This window comes from Haematobia irritans, chromosome 1, assembly GCF_050003625.1.
Source record: "Haematobia irritans isolate KBUSLIRL chromosome 1, ASM5000362v1, whole genome shotgun sequence".
In the NCBI taxonomy this organism is placed as follows: Eukaryota; Metazoa; Arthropoda; class Insecta; order Diptera; family Muscidae; genus Haematobia; species Haematobia irritans.
The window spans coordinates 5427578-5443849 of NC_134397.1; the positions used below are offsets into that span (position 1 = coordinate 5427578).

Sequence of the window (16272 nt, forward strand, 5' to 3'; positions counted from 1 at the left end):
TTTTCGTTCATACTAAAAAAGAACTTCTCGAGAAGCAATTAGAATGTTATTCCTTGGTGTCGTATTACGATCATATCACACACATTTGATTTGACCTTTTCGACGCTTTATATTCAATGGCGTTTGTGGCTGAGTGTGCTAAGGCGTTCTGTTATGGTGCCAGCAAACCCAGGTTCAACCCCTGGTCGGAGCGAAAAAGTTTTTCAAATTGTAAAAATTAGATAATAGGAAAATAATTGTGTAATAAAACATATGGTTGAAAAAATAGCGAAATTGGTTGAAGAAAAAAAAATTTTTTTTCGCTTTTTAAATTTCTTCATTCAAATTAACATCCAGGGCACAACTTCTAAAGTAATGCAAAGGATCCAAAAAGGGAGTACTTCCGTCCATGACAAGCCCGTGTAAAATTCATTGGAGATGATCCAAGTTTGCACTACTTCCGGATCACAGATTGGGGATCCAAACTACTTTTTTGGAAGCTCTTTTTTTGCTGGGTGCTTCTTTATCTTAAGTTTTCGAAATTATCAGAAATATTCCTATGTTTTCATTTCATTCATCATCAAACATCACTTTAACTAAAAATGTTACAATATAACCATCTGCCACGACCATCTTTACTGTTAAAGGTTTAACCAAAAGTTTTCATCAAAGAGAATAAATTATTTTTCAATAGAAGGCTTCGATTTTGCCATAAGGGCTACCATAGCCATGTACAGAAATGCATTTATTATTTGCCTGAATTCTAACCCATTTTTGTTTCCATTTAAATCGAGGCATGTTTGCTCCTCACCGTATGCACAAGCGATTGCACTCTAATGAGCTGCGAATAATGCATACGAAATTCATATACGCTAGCACATGCGTCAATAAATTAGCCTCTTCTCTTTGAGTATATATGCTGGTATATGCAAATAGAACGTGTGTCTCCTCATAGGGTGAAGGATATAAAAATTGTGGCATTCTGTTTGCAACGTTTCGTATATTTTCGAAAACAATAAAAATTGACATAGTCGTTTTCTTTAGGCATACACCAAAACAACCCCCCGTTACACCACACGATTGGCAAGGTCAATGAGATGGCAATATTAGTGTACATCATTAATCAACAAATGAATCCAATAAATATCATAAAGAGAGATAGAGAGGGAGAGGTAAAGAGATCGTGTGTATGTGTATAACAGTTCTAAGATGACACATGTCTAGATCATAGCTACTTAATACAGTAATATATGACGACGACTCGTTCATTCATCCAATTACTTATCACCATCATGACGATTGACTATCTCAGTCAGCCGATTAGTCGATTTTGATATGGCGCGAACAATCGGTCTTCGTACAATTAATCGTTCCGAAGGAAAGCAAAAACATCAACTGCAAATGGAAACAACTTTGTTTGTTGTTATTGTTGCTTTTGTTTATGGTTTTATTTTATACAGCGATAAAGAGCAAAACAATTCTGTGTAAACATGGGGGTATATTTAGTCAATTGTAGTATGAAACAATCAAACGAACGAATGCATAGTAGTCGGCCGTACAATGAAAATGTGCGTTCGTTCATAGATACATGGATGTCGAAATGGTTATGGATTAAACTCTGAAACCGTATGAAGTGCGATTATTGTGTTTCGTTTACATTTTCCTAGAACCACAAAAAAAGAAAACAAAACAACAAAAATGTGAACACTCACAAAGTTCATTCAAAAACGATTAACCGAGTACTGCGACAGCGACGAGGTGTTGTGAGCTTCCCATTCGATAGAATATTCTTGCACGGTGTGAAAACAAACAGTAACAAGTGAATCAAATAGAAAACATTGCGGATAAGTAATAATTTCTTTTCGGGTTCATTTTACTTCCGAATTGAAAGTTTTATCGCTAACAAAATAAATCAATATGGATTTGAATATAGGATTTTGGCATTTGCCAAAATTACTTGGGAAGTAAGTTTCGGAAAAAAAAACTAAAAAGATATAATCGCCTCAAACATTGAAATGGCTTCCTAGTTTTTAAAAAGTGCCAAGTTTAAAGTGCAAAGGTTAAAATTAAAAAAAAAATAATTATAATAAATGTATTTTTATTAAGGAAAAGTAAAAGCCTTTCATTGTGAAAATTATAATTTTATCGCAGTTAAAAAACATTTGGAATTTGCATTTGACCATATGGAAGGCAGTGTGATATCCACAAAAAAAAAAAAACAATTATACCCTATTGTAAGAGACAAGCCAAAACCCATGGTAATTTAGCTATAAATTCAGGCACCACGTATGAATAAATAAATAAAAAAACTGTTCTATGGGAAAAATCAACTATCTTGAACAAAAATTGAAGTAACTTGAAAATTGGAATAAATTAAATTCCGAAATTGCTGAAATATTTACTTTTTCATTTCTTTTCAATAGCTTGTGAGATAATTTTTTTGTGGTGATAAGAATAGTTTGCTCTCACAAGTATTTTGATAAGAATACTTCACGATTTATTCCGTGTTGATGGTATGGAACAATATCGTTCTTTTGTCAATAACATTATTAATAGATATTTTAGAAATATACAGTGAAACCTCACATATGTGGACACACACGACGGCCTAAATGTTATACCCTGTTTCTGAATGTCGAACGAAAACCCAGTCGATAGAAAAGCAGTCACTCGAATTCGAATCAATTTGGGTTTTTATATTTTTGAGAGTTTATTTCGTTTGTATGAGAAAACATTGATTATCCAAAATGAGGATTTTCAAAATTTTGGCCTGATAATTCATTCAAATCTTAGCAATGTTTTTACTTTTTCATGCCACATGTTGTAAAGGGTGATTTGTTAAGAGCTTGATAACTTTTTTTTTAAAAAAAACGCATAAAATTTGCAAAATCTCATCGGTTCTTTATTTGAAACGTTAGATTGGTCCATGACATTTACTTTTTGAAGATAATTTCATTTAAATGTTGACCGCGGCTGCGTCTTAGGTGGTCCATTCGGAAAGTCCAATTTTGGGCAACTTTTTCGAGCATTTCGGCCGGAATAGCCCGAATTTCTTCGGATATGTTGTCTTCCAAAGCTGGAATAGTTGCTGGCTTATTTCTGTAGACTTTAGACTTGACGTAGCCCCACAAAAAATAGTCTAAAGGCGTCAAATCGCATGATCTTGGTGGCCAACTTACCGGTCCATTTCTTGAGATGAATTGTTCTCCGAAGTTTTCCCTCAAAATGGCCATAGAATCGCGAGCTGTGTGGCATGTAGCGCCATCTTGTTGAAACCACATGTCAACCAAGTTCAGTTCTTCCATTTTTGGCAACAAAAAGTTTGTTAGCATCGAACGATAGCGATCGCCATTCACCGTAACGTTGCGTCCAACAGCATCTTTGAAAAAATACGGTCCAATGATTCCACCAGCGTACAAACCACACCAAACAGTGCATTTTTCGGGATGCATGGGCAGTTCTTGAACGGCTTCTGGTTGCTCTTCACTCCAAATGCGGCAATTTTGCTTATTTACGTAGCCATTCAACCAGAAATGAGCCTCATCGCTGAACAAAATTTGTCGATAAACACATTTCGAACCGAACACTGATTTTGGTAATAAAATTCAATGATTTGCAAGCGTTGCTCGTTAGTAAGTCTATTCATGATGAAATGTCAAAGCATACTGAGCATCTTTCTCTTTGACACCATGTCTGAAATCCCACGTGATCTGTCAAATACTAATGCATGAAAATCCTAACCTCAAAAGAATCACCCTTTATATGTTCGTTTCTGACTCGACAACAAAATATGAAGTGAGAGGCCATTACCCAGCAAAAAATAATTGAAAATTTGGAAGCAGTAAAATTATAGTGTCCATACTGTAGGCACTACTTTTCCTCACAACATTTTCAGTGTAGAATACAGTGCTTCATTCTACACAGATAAGACGAAAAACGTACTTAAATTATGTAAATAATAGTGGTGCCGAAATTAGCGCAGCTGAGTTGCACTAGAGTAAGCGGGTGCTTCGTCTCTCGCTTACACGGTTGGACTCTTGTAAAGAAAAGTTTGTTTTGTCACGACTTTTTACGAATTATGTGGCAATCTACGATTTCATGCTCTCCACATTCATATTTTGTGATTCTGAAAGCGTTGAAATTCACACATAGAAGTAGCGCATTTAAGTGGGACATTTTTTTATAAATTCATCGATGAATTCCTTGCAAGGGTAAGTGCTGCTTGACTTTTCTTCCTCTACAAAGCTGCTGAAAATTCAGCAAGTTTTTTGCTAGGTATTCTTCATTGAGAGTTATCCAATTATGAGAGGTTGCTATAATGTGATAATTTAACAAACGATTCACGAACTTTGGAGAGGGTGCCGGTTTTCACCAAGATTGAGAGGTTTCAATATATTAGGAATATTAGATAGCCATAGGAAGGAAACCACTTTTTAGGAGTAGGGTTATAAATTAATAGACCAAATATTTCATTGCTAAAAATTCAATACTTCACTTCCAGTTTATTTTTTTCTTCATATTTGGTAGATTCAATTACCCCAAGATTAACCATGACCAATACTAGCATAAAATAAAATTTTGATTTCCCACTTCAAGAGTTCGGGGTAATATTAAATTGTAATTATATTAAAATATAACTTCCTAAAGTTTGTTAAATATATAATTTAATTTTAGTTTCCTTGTATATCGGAAGTGAAAAGTTAATGTGTAAAATTATATTATGATAACTTATAATCATTTATATATGAGTCTGTAAAATTGTTATAATCACCACATGTTCTTTACTGTCATTTATTATTATTATTTTAATCAACACGATGTATCATATAGAGTATTTGTTAAAGAATTTATGCCAAGTCACCCCTATTAATTAAATGCAAAACAACTTTTTGTAGATATTAACAATAGATTGAAATGGAATTTATTTTCCCCGGGAAGCTAGTAGTATGCATTAATTTGTTTTTATTGCAGTATGAGGATAGTGGCATTTCCATAAGAACACACTGGGTAATGTCCATTTAATTGTTGTAAACGAATAAAACGGTTCCCCGGTCATCCACACCAAAGTATATATACTCTATATGCTATGGTTATATGGTCTAAAGAAGATATTCCAATAGACGCAAGAGGTGTAAAAAGGCAATAGACCTGGAATTCTATAAGTACAGCTTGACTTTAAATATTTTGTGTACTGTTATATCAATATTGCTATGGGGTCCAAACAAGTGGCCCATTTTATTGAACGATGTAGGGTATACCTGTATTGTTAACAAAAATACAGGTTTAAAACGTGTAACACTTAAAATTTTGTTTTTCAACTCAAGTTCGTTGCAATTAATTGTAATGAAAGCTTATATAGTTGCAATGAAATTTTTATAACATCAAAACAATAAAGAAACCCCAGACACAATTTATAAATATTGGATAATTCTATACAGTTAGCCGGATAAGCAAAAGTTAGACGAATTCGTTTAAATGATGCTCGTTTCTACATATCCATAAATCTTATTTGTCTTTATTAACTTTTTAAATTCTTTAACGAATTTAAAAAGTTCAATGGTATAATATAAGTAAGTTTACGTTATATAGCATAACACTAAATCCGTAGAAAGGGAATTGGTTTCCACTTAGATCATGTTGTGATTCCTCATACACTCTCAAAAAAAATCGCTTCTGTAACATATACACCAAACACATTTTGCTTCAAGCATATAAAGGGTGATTTGTTAAGAGCTTGATAACTTTTTTTTTAAAAAAAACGCATAAAATTTGCAAAATCTCATCGGTTCTTTATTTGAAACGTTAGATTGGTCCATGACATTTACTTTTTGAAGATAATTTCATTTAAATGTTGACCGCGGCTGCGTCTTAGGTGGTCCATTCGGAAAGTCCAATTTTGGGCAACTTTTTCGAGCATTTCGGCCGGAATAGCCCGAATTTCTACGGAAATGTTGTCTTCCAAAGCTAGAATAGTTGCTGGCTTATTTCTGTAGACTTTAGACTTGACGTAGCCCCACAAAAAATAGTCTAAAGGCGTCAAATCGCATGATCTTGTTGTTCTCCGAAGTTTTCCCTCAAAATGGCCATAGAATCGCGAGCTGTGTGGCATGTAGCGCCATCTTGTTGAAACCACATGTCAACCAAGTTCAGTTCTTCCATTTTTGGCAACAAAAAGTTTGTTAGCATCGAACGATAGCGATCGCCATTCACCGTAACGTTGCGTCCAACAGCATCTTTGAAAAAATACGGTCCAATGATTCCACCAGCGTACAAACCACACCAAACAGTGCATTTTTCGGGATGAATGGGCAGTTCTTGAACGGCTTCTGCTTGCTCTTCACTCCAAATGCGGCAATTTTGCTTATTTACGTAGCCATTCAACCAGAAATGAGCCTCATCGCTGAACAAAATTTGTCGATAAAAAAGCGGATTTTCTACCAACTTTTCTAGGGCCCATTCACTGAAAATTCGACGTTGTGGCAGATCGTAAGTCTATTCATGATGAAATGTCAAAGCATACTGAGCATCTTTCTCTTTGACACCATGTCTGAAATCCCACGTGATCTGTCAAATACTAATGCATGAAAATCCTAACCTCAAAAGAATCACCCTTTACATATATTTTCAGGATTGGTCCAAACAAAATATTCTTTGTATTGTTATTTTTTATTATGTTTCACCTTAGGGCATACACTGGTAGTAAAACAATTTAATGAATTTTTCTTTGTGTTGATATATTTTTAAGGCGCCAATTGGTTACTTCCATTATTTTACTTGCAGCATACTATCTAGGTCTCTCTTTCTGAACACATATATGTTTATAGGCTATTTCCAAATTAATATATGTTTGCATCTAACATTTTATGTCCCAAACATAATATGTTCTAACATATTAACATGTATGTCCCAAACATGTTATGGTAGTTTATGAACATTATATGCTTGCACTTAAAAATATTGTGTTAAAAAATTTGAGTTCCTACATATAATTTTTACACCCAAACATATAAAAAACAGTCTTTTTCGTCCGTGTAGTTGCTTTCTAGACGTTTCTAGAAAATTGTCCAGTTTGGAAAGGCTTCACTTAAATATTTCCCCATTCAGGTTCATTGTTTAATGGGTAAGGATATTAAACTGAAACCAAATATTGTGGTAGACCAAAGTTAACCATAATAAATATATAATAATAATAAAATGATGACTCGTTTTTAGATCTCTAATTATAAAAATCCTAAAAAATATTAATTAAATACTAAACCACATATGCCTGTGATAACAAAGAGTGTTGTGGTGAACTTTATATTAATGTGGGGTCATTGTCCCATATAAACAGTATTGTGTTGTAGTAAATATTGTCTTTATTAAAAAAAAGTGTTTTGATTAATTGGACGAAAATGGGTTATACCTATTTCGTTGTATTAACATATGTGGAATCGAAGAATAAGATTTTTATACCCTCCACCATAGGATGGGGGTATATTAACTTTCTCAATCCGTTTGTAACACATCGAAATATTGCTCTAAGACCCCATAAAGTATATATATTCTGAGTCACGGTGAAATTCTGAGTCGATCTGAGCATGTCCGTCCGTCCGTCTGTTGAAATCACGAAAATAAGCTATCGACTTGAAACTTGGCACAAGCAGTTGTTATTGATGTAGGTCGGATGGTATTGCAAATGGGCCATATCGGTCCACTCTTACGTATAGCCACCATATAAACGGACCCCAAATTTGGCTTGCGATTGCTCTAAGAGAAGCAAATTTCATCCGATCCGGCTGAAATTTGGTTCATGGTGTAAGTATATGGTCTCTAACAACCATGCAAAAATTGGTCCATATCGGTCCACTTTTACGTATAGCCCCCATATAAACGGACACCCAAATTTGGCTTGCGATTGCTCTAAGAGACGCAAATTTCATCCGATCCGGCTGAAATTTGGTACATGGTGCTAGTATAGTATAGTTAGTATATGGTCTCTAATAACCATGCAAAAATTGGTCCATATCGGTCCATAATTACATACAGCCCCCATATAAACCGATCCCCCGATTAGGCTTGCGGAGCCTCTAAGAGAACCAAATTTCATCCGACCCGGCTGAAATTTGGTACATGGTGTTAGTATATGGTCTCTAACAACCATGCAAAAATTGGTCCACATCGGTCCATAATTATATATAGCCCCCATATAAACCGATACCCCGATTTGGCTTGCGGAGCCTCTATGAGAAGCAAATTTCATCCTATCCGGCTGAAATTTGATGCATGGTATTGGTATATGTTATCTAATGACCATGCAAAAATTGGTCCACATCGGTCCATAATTATATATAGCCCCCATATAAACCGATCCCTCGATTTGGCTTGCGGAGCCTCTAAGAAACGAAAATTTCATCCGATCCAGCTGAAATTTGGTACATGGTGTTGGTATATGTTCTCTAATGACCATGCAAAAATTGGTCCATAATTATATATAGCCCCCATATAAATCGATTCCCACATTTGTCCTCCGGAGCCTCTTGGAGGAGCAAAATTCATCCGATCCGGTTGAAATTTGGAACATGGTGTTAGAATGTGGTCTCTAACAAACACGCAAGAATTGGTCCATATCGGTCCATAATTATATATAGTCCCCATATAAACCGTTCCCCAGATTTGATCTCCGGAACCTCTTGGAGGAGCAAAATTCATCCGATCCGGTTGAAATTTGCAACGTGGTGTTAGTTAAAGCCGCTAATATACATGCCAAAACTGGTCCATATCGGTCTATAGTTATATATAGCCGATCCCCAATCACACAAAAATTGGTCCATATCGGTTCATATTCATGGTTGCCACTCGAGCCAAAAATAATCTACCAAAATTTTATTTTTATAGAAAACATTGTCAAAATGTTATTTCCATAGAAAATTTTGTCAAAATTTTATTTCTATAGAAAATTTTGTCAAAATTTTATTTCTATAGAAAATTTTTTCAAAATTTTATTTCTAAAGAAAATGTTGCCAAACTTTTATTTCTATAGAAAATTTTGTCAAAATTTTATTTCTATAGAAAATTTTTTTCCAAATTTTATTTCTATAGAAAATTTTTTCCAAATTTTATTTCTACAAAAAATTTTTTCCAAATTTTACTTTTATAGAAAATGTCAAAATTTTTGTTTCTTAGAGGCTCCGCAAGCCAAATCGGGGGATCGGTCTATATGGGGGCTATATATAATTATGGACCGATGTGGACCAATTTTTGCATGGTTGTTAGAGACCATCTACTAACACCATGTACCAAATTTCAGCCGGGTCGGATGAAATTTGGTTCTCTTAGAGGCTCCGCAAGCCAAATCGGGGGATCGGTTTATATGGGGGCTATATGTAATTATGGACCGATATGGACCAATTTTTGCATGGTTATTAGAGACCATATACTAAGACCATGTACCAAATTTCAGCCGGATCGGATGAAATTTGCTTCACTTAGAGCAAACGCAAGCCAAATTTGGGTTCCGTTTATATCGGGGCTATACGTAAAAGTGGACCGATATGGTCTATTTGCAATACCATCCGACCTACATCAATAACAACTACTTGTGCCAAGTTTCAAGTCGATAGCTCGTTTCGTTCGGAAGTTAGCGTGATTTCAACAGACGGACGGACGGACGGACGGACATGCTCAGATCGACTCAGAATTTCACCACGACCCAGAATATATATACTTTATGGGGTCTTAGAGCAATATTTCGATGTGTTACAAACGGAATGACAAAGTTAATATACCCCATCCTACGGTGGAGGGTATAAAAATTATACGGTAAAATTCAGTATATGCTGTAGGCCTCTTGAATAACTAAGTTTTCTTTTATTCATTTTTGTTGTCTTAAGGTACGTTTTACTAAAAGCTTGCTGATTTAATGAAGGGCGCCTAAAGGCGGGATTGGGCATTAGAGGGTTATTCTGCCTTTTTTTATTTAGACTCCACATGGACCAATAGTCAGAGCGTCTTTAATAGAACTTTCTACACTCAAAAAAAAGTTTACTTGGATTAAAAAATTTTGACCTTTCCTTAAGGATTTTGGTATTGATGCGGCTTCTTTAAAATAAAGACATCTTTGACGGGTCTTCCTGGCTTTAAATCTAGGATCAATAAAATTTAAATTGGATACAGACCTCATTCATGGAATTTTTATCCTCTTTTTGCGATATATTAATAAAGGTATTTATGTACAAACAATTTCCAATTTAAAATCCAAATTATGACAGGTACTTCAAAGTAAAAACAGTTTTCTTAATGTTAAAAAAAAACTTTAAACCAGATGCAAATCCTTAAAAAAGTCTTAGCCTATATTTGAAGCGATTTTATCTTAAATTTAAAAATGCAATATGTCAGTTGAGTTAAAGACGATTTCTTTAAATTAAAAATGTTTTTCTTTATTTTAAGGAAAATTTGCCTTACTTCAAAGATCTACAACTTCAGCAGAGAGACGGAAAATTTCAAGATTTATGTCCTAAATTTAATAAAAAAAATTTTTGAAGCAAGGATTATAAACTTTCATTTAATTAAAATGTGATTATTTTAAAGAATTTTGTGCTTAATTTTGGGTAAATTTCGATTCCTAAAATTTAAGTTACATAATCTTCCATATTAGGTCAATATTTTTCAGTGTACGCAATCCATAGTGGACGAAACTTAAGATTCGGGCTGACCAAACTTACGGCCGTACACTGAACAAATATTTGCGTGAGGCCAAAGATTTCAAGTCCTTAAAATAGAATAGAAGACGTATTGCTCTAATATAATTTTTTTTTTTTTTATCCAAGAGGCGATAAACTTTTCAGTGAAGTCATCTTGTCCTTATTATTAAGCGATTCGACGTAACAATGGGTATCTTAACATGAAAGAAAATTTCGAAAAACGAATACAGTAAATTTTGTTTCCTAAAGACAATTACGCAAAACTCATATTTAAAGTAGAAATGTGTGTTAATAGTGTCCTTACTTCAATTCTTTCCTTCTTTGGCTCGGAAACAATACCAAAACCGTAAGTGTAAAGACAAAATTTTTGGAACAGGGCATGCTTTTTTCTGTGTATATACTTGTTAGTTTTGAGTTTCTAGAAGTGACAAGTTTCATTCGATTTGCCGGAAACCTGCCTGAAGTTAATTCAGCAATTTTGTATATGCCCAAAACGATCGATCTCTTTATGTCATGTATGGAAGCTACATATAAAATTTCATTTGGCCTAAAGCGTATTGTTATAATGATTGTCCAACTTCAATTAAAATTTTAATGTTTTTCTTTTTATTCTATTTAAAACTTTAGCTTCTTTTATTTCTACTTAAATATAAATTATTATTGATTTCTTTTTCTAGACTTATAGCTCACAAAATACAACAATACCGTTTGTCCACATATGAATATGAAGTTGTCAACACCAGCTATGGCCAAGTTAGAGGCATGCAACGAAAACCTCTTTATGATGAAGAGGACAAATATTATGCATTTGAGGGTATACCCTATGCCAAACCCCCAGTGGGTGACTTACGATTTCGAGCACCACAGCCACCAGAACCATGGAATGATGTTCTCGATTGCTTAGAACCTAAAACAAAACCAATGCAGTTACATTTTGTAAGACGCATGATTGAAGGTTCTGAAGATTGTTTGTATTTGAATGTTTATGCAAAAAGTGTAAGTTGAAAAGAAGATAAGCTCATATACCAAAAAAGCAAGTTTAAAAGTGGTATTTGTATTATAATGACCGGTAGAATGTAAATATATGAAAATTCTGAAAATATTGAATTTTAAATCAGCAAAATGTTTATCAGCAGGTTTTTTAAATCAATTCTGAAGTGCTAGCTTTCATATTAAACAAACAGCCTTAAGGTATGCTTCAAAAAGTGTGTAATTAAAATCCAAATCTTTTGAAAAGCTTTGACTACACAAACAAACTTTGAATAAGAATACACTAAAAAAAACGATTAACCCCAGTAATGGGATAAAACTTCACATTGGACCTACTTTCATAGAGGAAACTCCAAATTAAATTATAACGAATATAAAATGTTCATTAATTTGATAATTGTTATATCATACATTATAGATAGACTGACGGACGGACGAATAGATAGGCTCAGTAATTCATTTTGAGAGAAGAAGAATAAAAGAGAAAGCCAACTTGCTCTCTGCAACTATTGTTAGTAGACTCGCTATCATTTAGATCATTTTTTTACCTTGACCGTGTATTAGTGTGTAGCAATGAACAATTTCATTATATTAACGAATATGTGCATTGTTTTAATGCTACTAACGAAACTATCACATGACTGGTACTAGTGCTCCGGAATCTCGCAATTTTTGAATTTTCATAAAATTTTTTGATTTATATACTCTCTAGATATTAAAATCTTATTAGATCTACACATTTACTGGAATACAATTATCAGAACTATATATTGCTTAACCCTTTGACTACCGATGTCCACTTAGGAGGACATTCGAAAACGACAACAAACTTCTCGATGTTATTTTTAAATAGAGGCTTATACTAATTAAGCTATTAATATTTCCCATATTGGTGAGCAGTGAAATGCTGTATTTTTTCGATAGACATAATAGGCCTATTTGGCCTATATATGGCGCTTATTTTCAGGCCCTTTGGTCACAATTCAAGAATCAAAATATACTCCGTCAATGACAAACCCATAGGTATAGTGGTAGCCCGATATTTCAGGCTCACTTAGACTATTTAGTCCATTGGAACAAACCCATGTTTTTTGATGAACTGAAACTGGCATATACACCCTCAAAAAAAATCGCTTCTTTAACATATGTTCCAAACATATTTTGCAGGAAGCACATATATTATTGGATACTGCCGAAACATTAATATGTTTGTTTTATGTGAACATATGATATGTTTGGAAGCATTTTGAGCCCAAAAATATTATATGCTTGGAAGAATTTTTCCCAAAGACGATTGTGCTCATTCCCTAATATTATCGTAATTTTCACTTCCACGAAATTTTCAGTTCTTGGCACCTTTTTCTGTAATACAAATAATGTTGAAGAAATTATTCACTTTTATAAATTTTTTAAATTTTACCTTTCGCCTGCACGGAGAATCGAACCGAGGACCATACTGTTTGTAAACCAACACACTATCCACTGGGCTACGTAGCTGTTATGGTCACCAGCAGATAATTATCGTTATAAGTTACATTTATATAGCATAGTTTGCAGCGCCCACGAGCCCATGCAAACATAACATTATTTAACAGAAACATACATTTGTTTGCCACGTGGAGCAGTGGTTAGCATGTCTACCTTGCATACAAAGGGTCGTGGGTTCAATCCCTGGTCCGACCGAACATTTTTTTTTGTTTTGTTGTTTTTTTTTTTTAATTTACACATTTATATTTATACTATATTACATTTTTATTATGAAATTTCGAAATGTGGGTTATTAAAGATTTATAGTCAGTAACAGTGCTTGATATAAACGAAATTGGCTGATTTTTGGATAAAATATTATTTTTTTATTGCAAAAATAACAATTTTGTAACAAAAAACTGTTTTTGGTACAAAACTTTAAAATTTGGAAGGAATTCAAAAACTCTAACAAAAGAAGAACGTGGAGTCGAGTATAAACATACATAAATAATTTTATAATATAAACATAAATTTATTTAGGCGTGAACAGTTTTTTACTAGCATTTAATACCATCGCTCTAAAATGCCTTTTATTTTTCTTTAATAATTCATTTTAAAGAAACTAAACTTTTTAAATTGTTTTAGCTGCAAAACTCGAACTCCTCGTGGACTACTTATTAATAAAGAGGAACTAAACTTTGTTTTTATACATTTTACTGCGTAATTTTTCACTATTTCCTCCTTATTTCATTTTACTGTCCCAACTCTAAAAAGAGTATAGTGCCCTTTTTGTTATTTTTATGAAGACCACTGATTTCTTTTAACGAACCAAGAAAAAAATTGTGCCCATAATGCCAAAATGATAAACAAAACACATGTCCACACATACATAAAATGCTGCTCTCAAGGCGAAAACGTATGCTGTTTGTTTTTCAAATGTCTATTCTCTTGGTTCGGAATGTCCATTCTCTTTATTCAAATTAAATAATATTTAGACTTAAGCATATCAAATTTTTGGCCTTATCATAAAACAGTTTTCCGAAACAAAATGCAAGCGGTTTCACAGAAATTGTTCTCTTTTGATTCTTTCGGTGTGTTATATTGATATCTTTCGTCAACTCTCCCGGTTTCCATCTCTATTTCTTTCTCTATACTCTCTCTCTGTCGCTTTGAATAAAATATCACAACATATGTATGTTTAGTCGAAATTTGTAAATTCATATATGTTGGCATTCACACATATGATTTTTATGAAACATTCATGCCCCAAACATAATATATTCTAACATATTAACATAGATGTCCCAAACATTTAGTGTTAGTTTAGGAACATTACATGTTTGCACTTAAATAAATTGTGTTTAAAAATTGTGCCCGAAACACATTTTGTTTATATCGGAACATATGAAAAACATATTTTTCTAAGAGTGTACATACCAGGGACTAGTCATGTGCGGTTTCTGCTGTTAATCGATTTCCTGTAGATACTGTATTCTAAGATATTTTCGTTATGTATTATAAAAATTCTATGGTTTTTTCAGCTGACTAGTGAAAAACCCCTGCCCGTTATGGTTTACTTATATGGAGGTGGCTTTCAGATTGGTGAAGCTTCTCGTGATATATATGCCCCCGACTATTTCATGCAACGTGATGTGGTTTTGGTTACAATTGCCTATCGTTTGGGAGTGTTTGGTAAATATTATGGAAATATCCTCATTCTTGGATTCTTGTCAAATCTTAAGCATTGATCGTGTTTTTTCTCTTCTAGGATTCCTTAGCCTTAATGATCCCGATCTACAGATACCTGGCAATGCTGGACTTAAAGATCAAATTATGGCATTGAAATGGGTCAAGGAAAATATTCATAATTTCAATGGTGACCCCAATAATATTACGCTCTTTGGTGAAAGTGCTGGAAGTGGCTCAACTCACATCATGATGTTGAGTCCTCAAACAAAAGGCCTATTTCACAAAGCCATTTTACAATCGGGTACAACACATTGTGAGTGGTTATTCCAAGAAAATAGAGATTGGCCTTATCGTTTGGCCTGCCATCTAGGCTACAAGGGAAGTAATAACGACAAAGAGATCTATCGATTTTTATTGCAACAATCAGCAAGGCGTCTAACTGATAATGATAATGCTTTGCTAACGAAACAGGAAATTATGAATCATTTCTTGTTCTGTTTTGGTCCAGTTATTGAGCCATACGATTCCGAAGATTGTGTGATAAATAAACCGGTGAGGGATTTGTTGCCCACAGCATGGAGCAATGACATACCTGTCATAATTGGTGGGAATTCTTTTGAAGGTCTCTTTCATTATGTGGATCTTTTGAAGCATCCTTATAAAATTAAAGATCTCACCGACTTGACAAGTCTTTTACCCCGAGAAGTGCAACAAGCTCATAGCGAAGTCGATCTAAAGGAAATGGCCCAGAAACTTCAAAAAACCTATTTCGGTGATAAGAAACCCAGTATGAAGGAAACATTTTTCGAGTATATGCATATGATGACAGAGAGAACCTTTTGGCATGGTATTCATAGAACCATCAAATCTCGCCTAGCTTATGCTCCTCAGACGCCCACCTATTGCTATCGTTTTGATTTCGATTCCACTTTCTTCAACCACTATCGCAACATGAAATGTGGAAAGCCCGTGCCTGGGGTATGCCATGCCGATGAAGTGTCTTATCAATTCTATAATATAAATGCTGAGAAATTACCCACCACCTCAAGGGAGTATTGTTGTATCCAACGCATGATCGGCATGTGGTATAATTTTGCTTTAACTTCCAATCCAAATTGTCGAGAAATTGCCATGACCAAATGGGAACCAGTGACAAAGGATAGTGATAGCAATAAACCAATGAAATGCCTAAATATTAACGATGATATGGAATTCATTGATATACCAATGCATGAGAAATTAATGTTATGGGATAGCTTCTATAGTAAAGTTAAATTATTTTAAACAGTTCACAACCCATCTAAATCAAATCTTGCCAAGCTATGTGATAGATTTTAATACCAAAAAAAAAAAGAAATAGGCTATTTGTTTTTGTTCTCTTTATATAAATTTTGTATAGAATTGTTGTTGTTGAAATAAATAAATATATGGTTTTGTATTGTTTTATATCGTATTGTTAATCAAA

General features: G+C 33.8%; 1 protein-coding gene across 1 annotated transcript; it reads left to right on the forward strand.

Moving 5' to 3' along the window:
* The first annotated feature begins 1526 nt into the window (after nt 1–1526).
* On the forward strand, nt 1527–16272 carry alpha-Est2 (alpha-Esterase-2). Its single transcript, XM_075289023.1, has 4 exons — nt 1527–1943; nt 11339–11657; nt 14660–14810; nt 14887–16272. Exons 1-4 carry the CDS (start codon nt 1897–1899, stop codon nt 16089–16091), a joined length of 1722 nt encoding a protein of 573 aa, XP_075145138.1. The 5' UTR covers nt 1527–1896; the 3' UTR covers nt 16092–16272.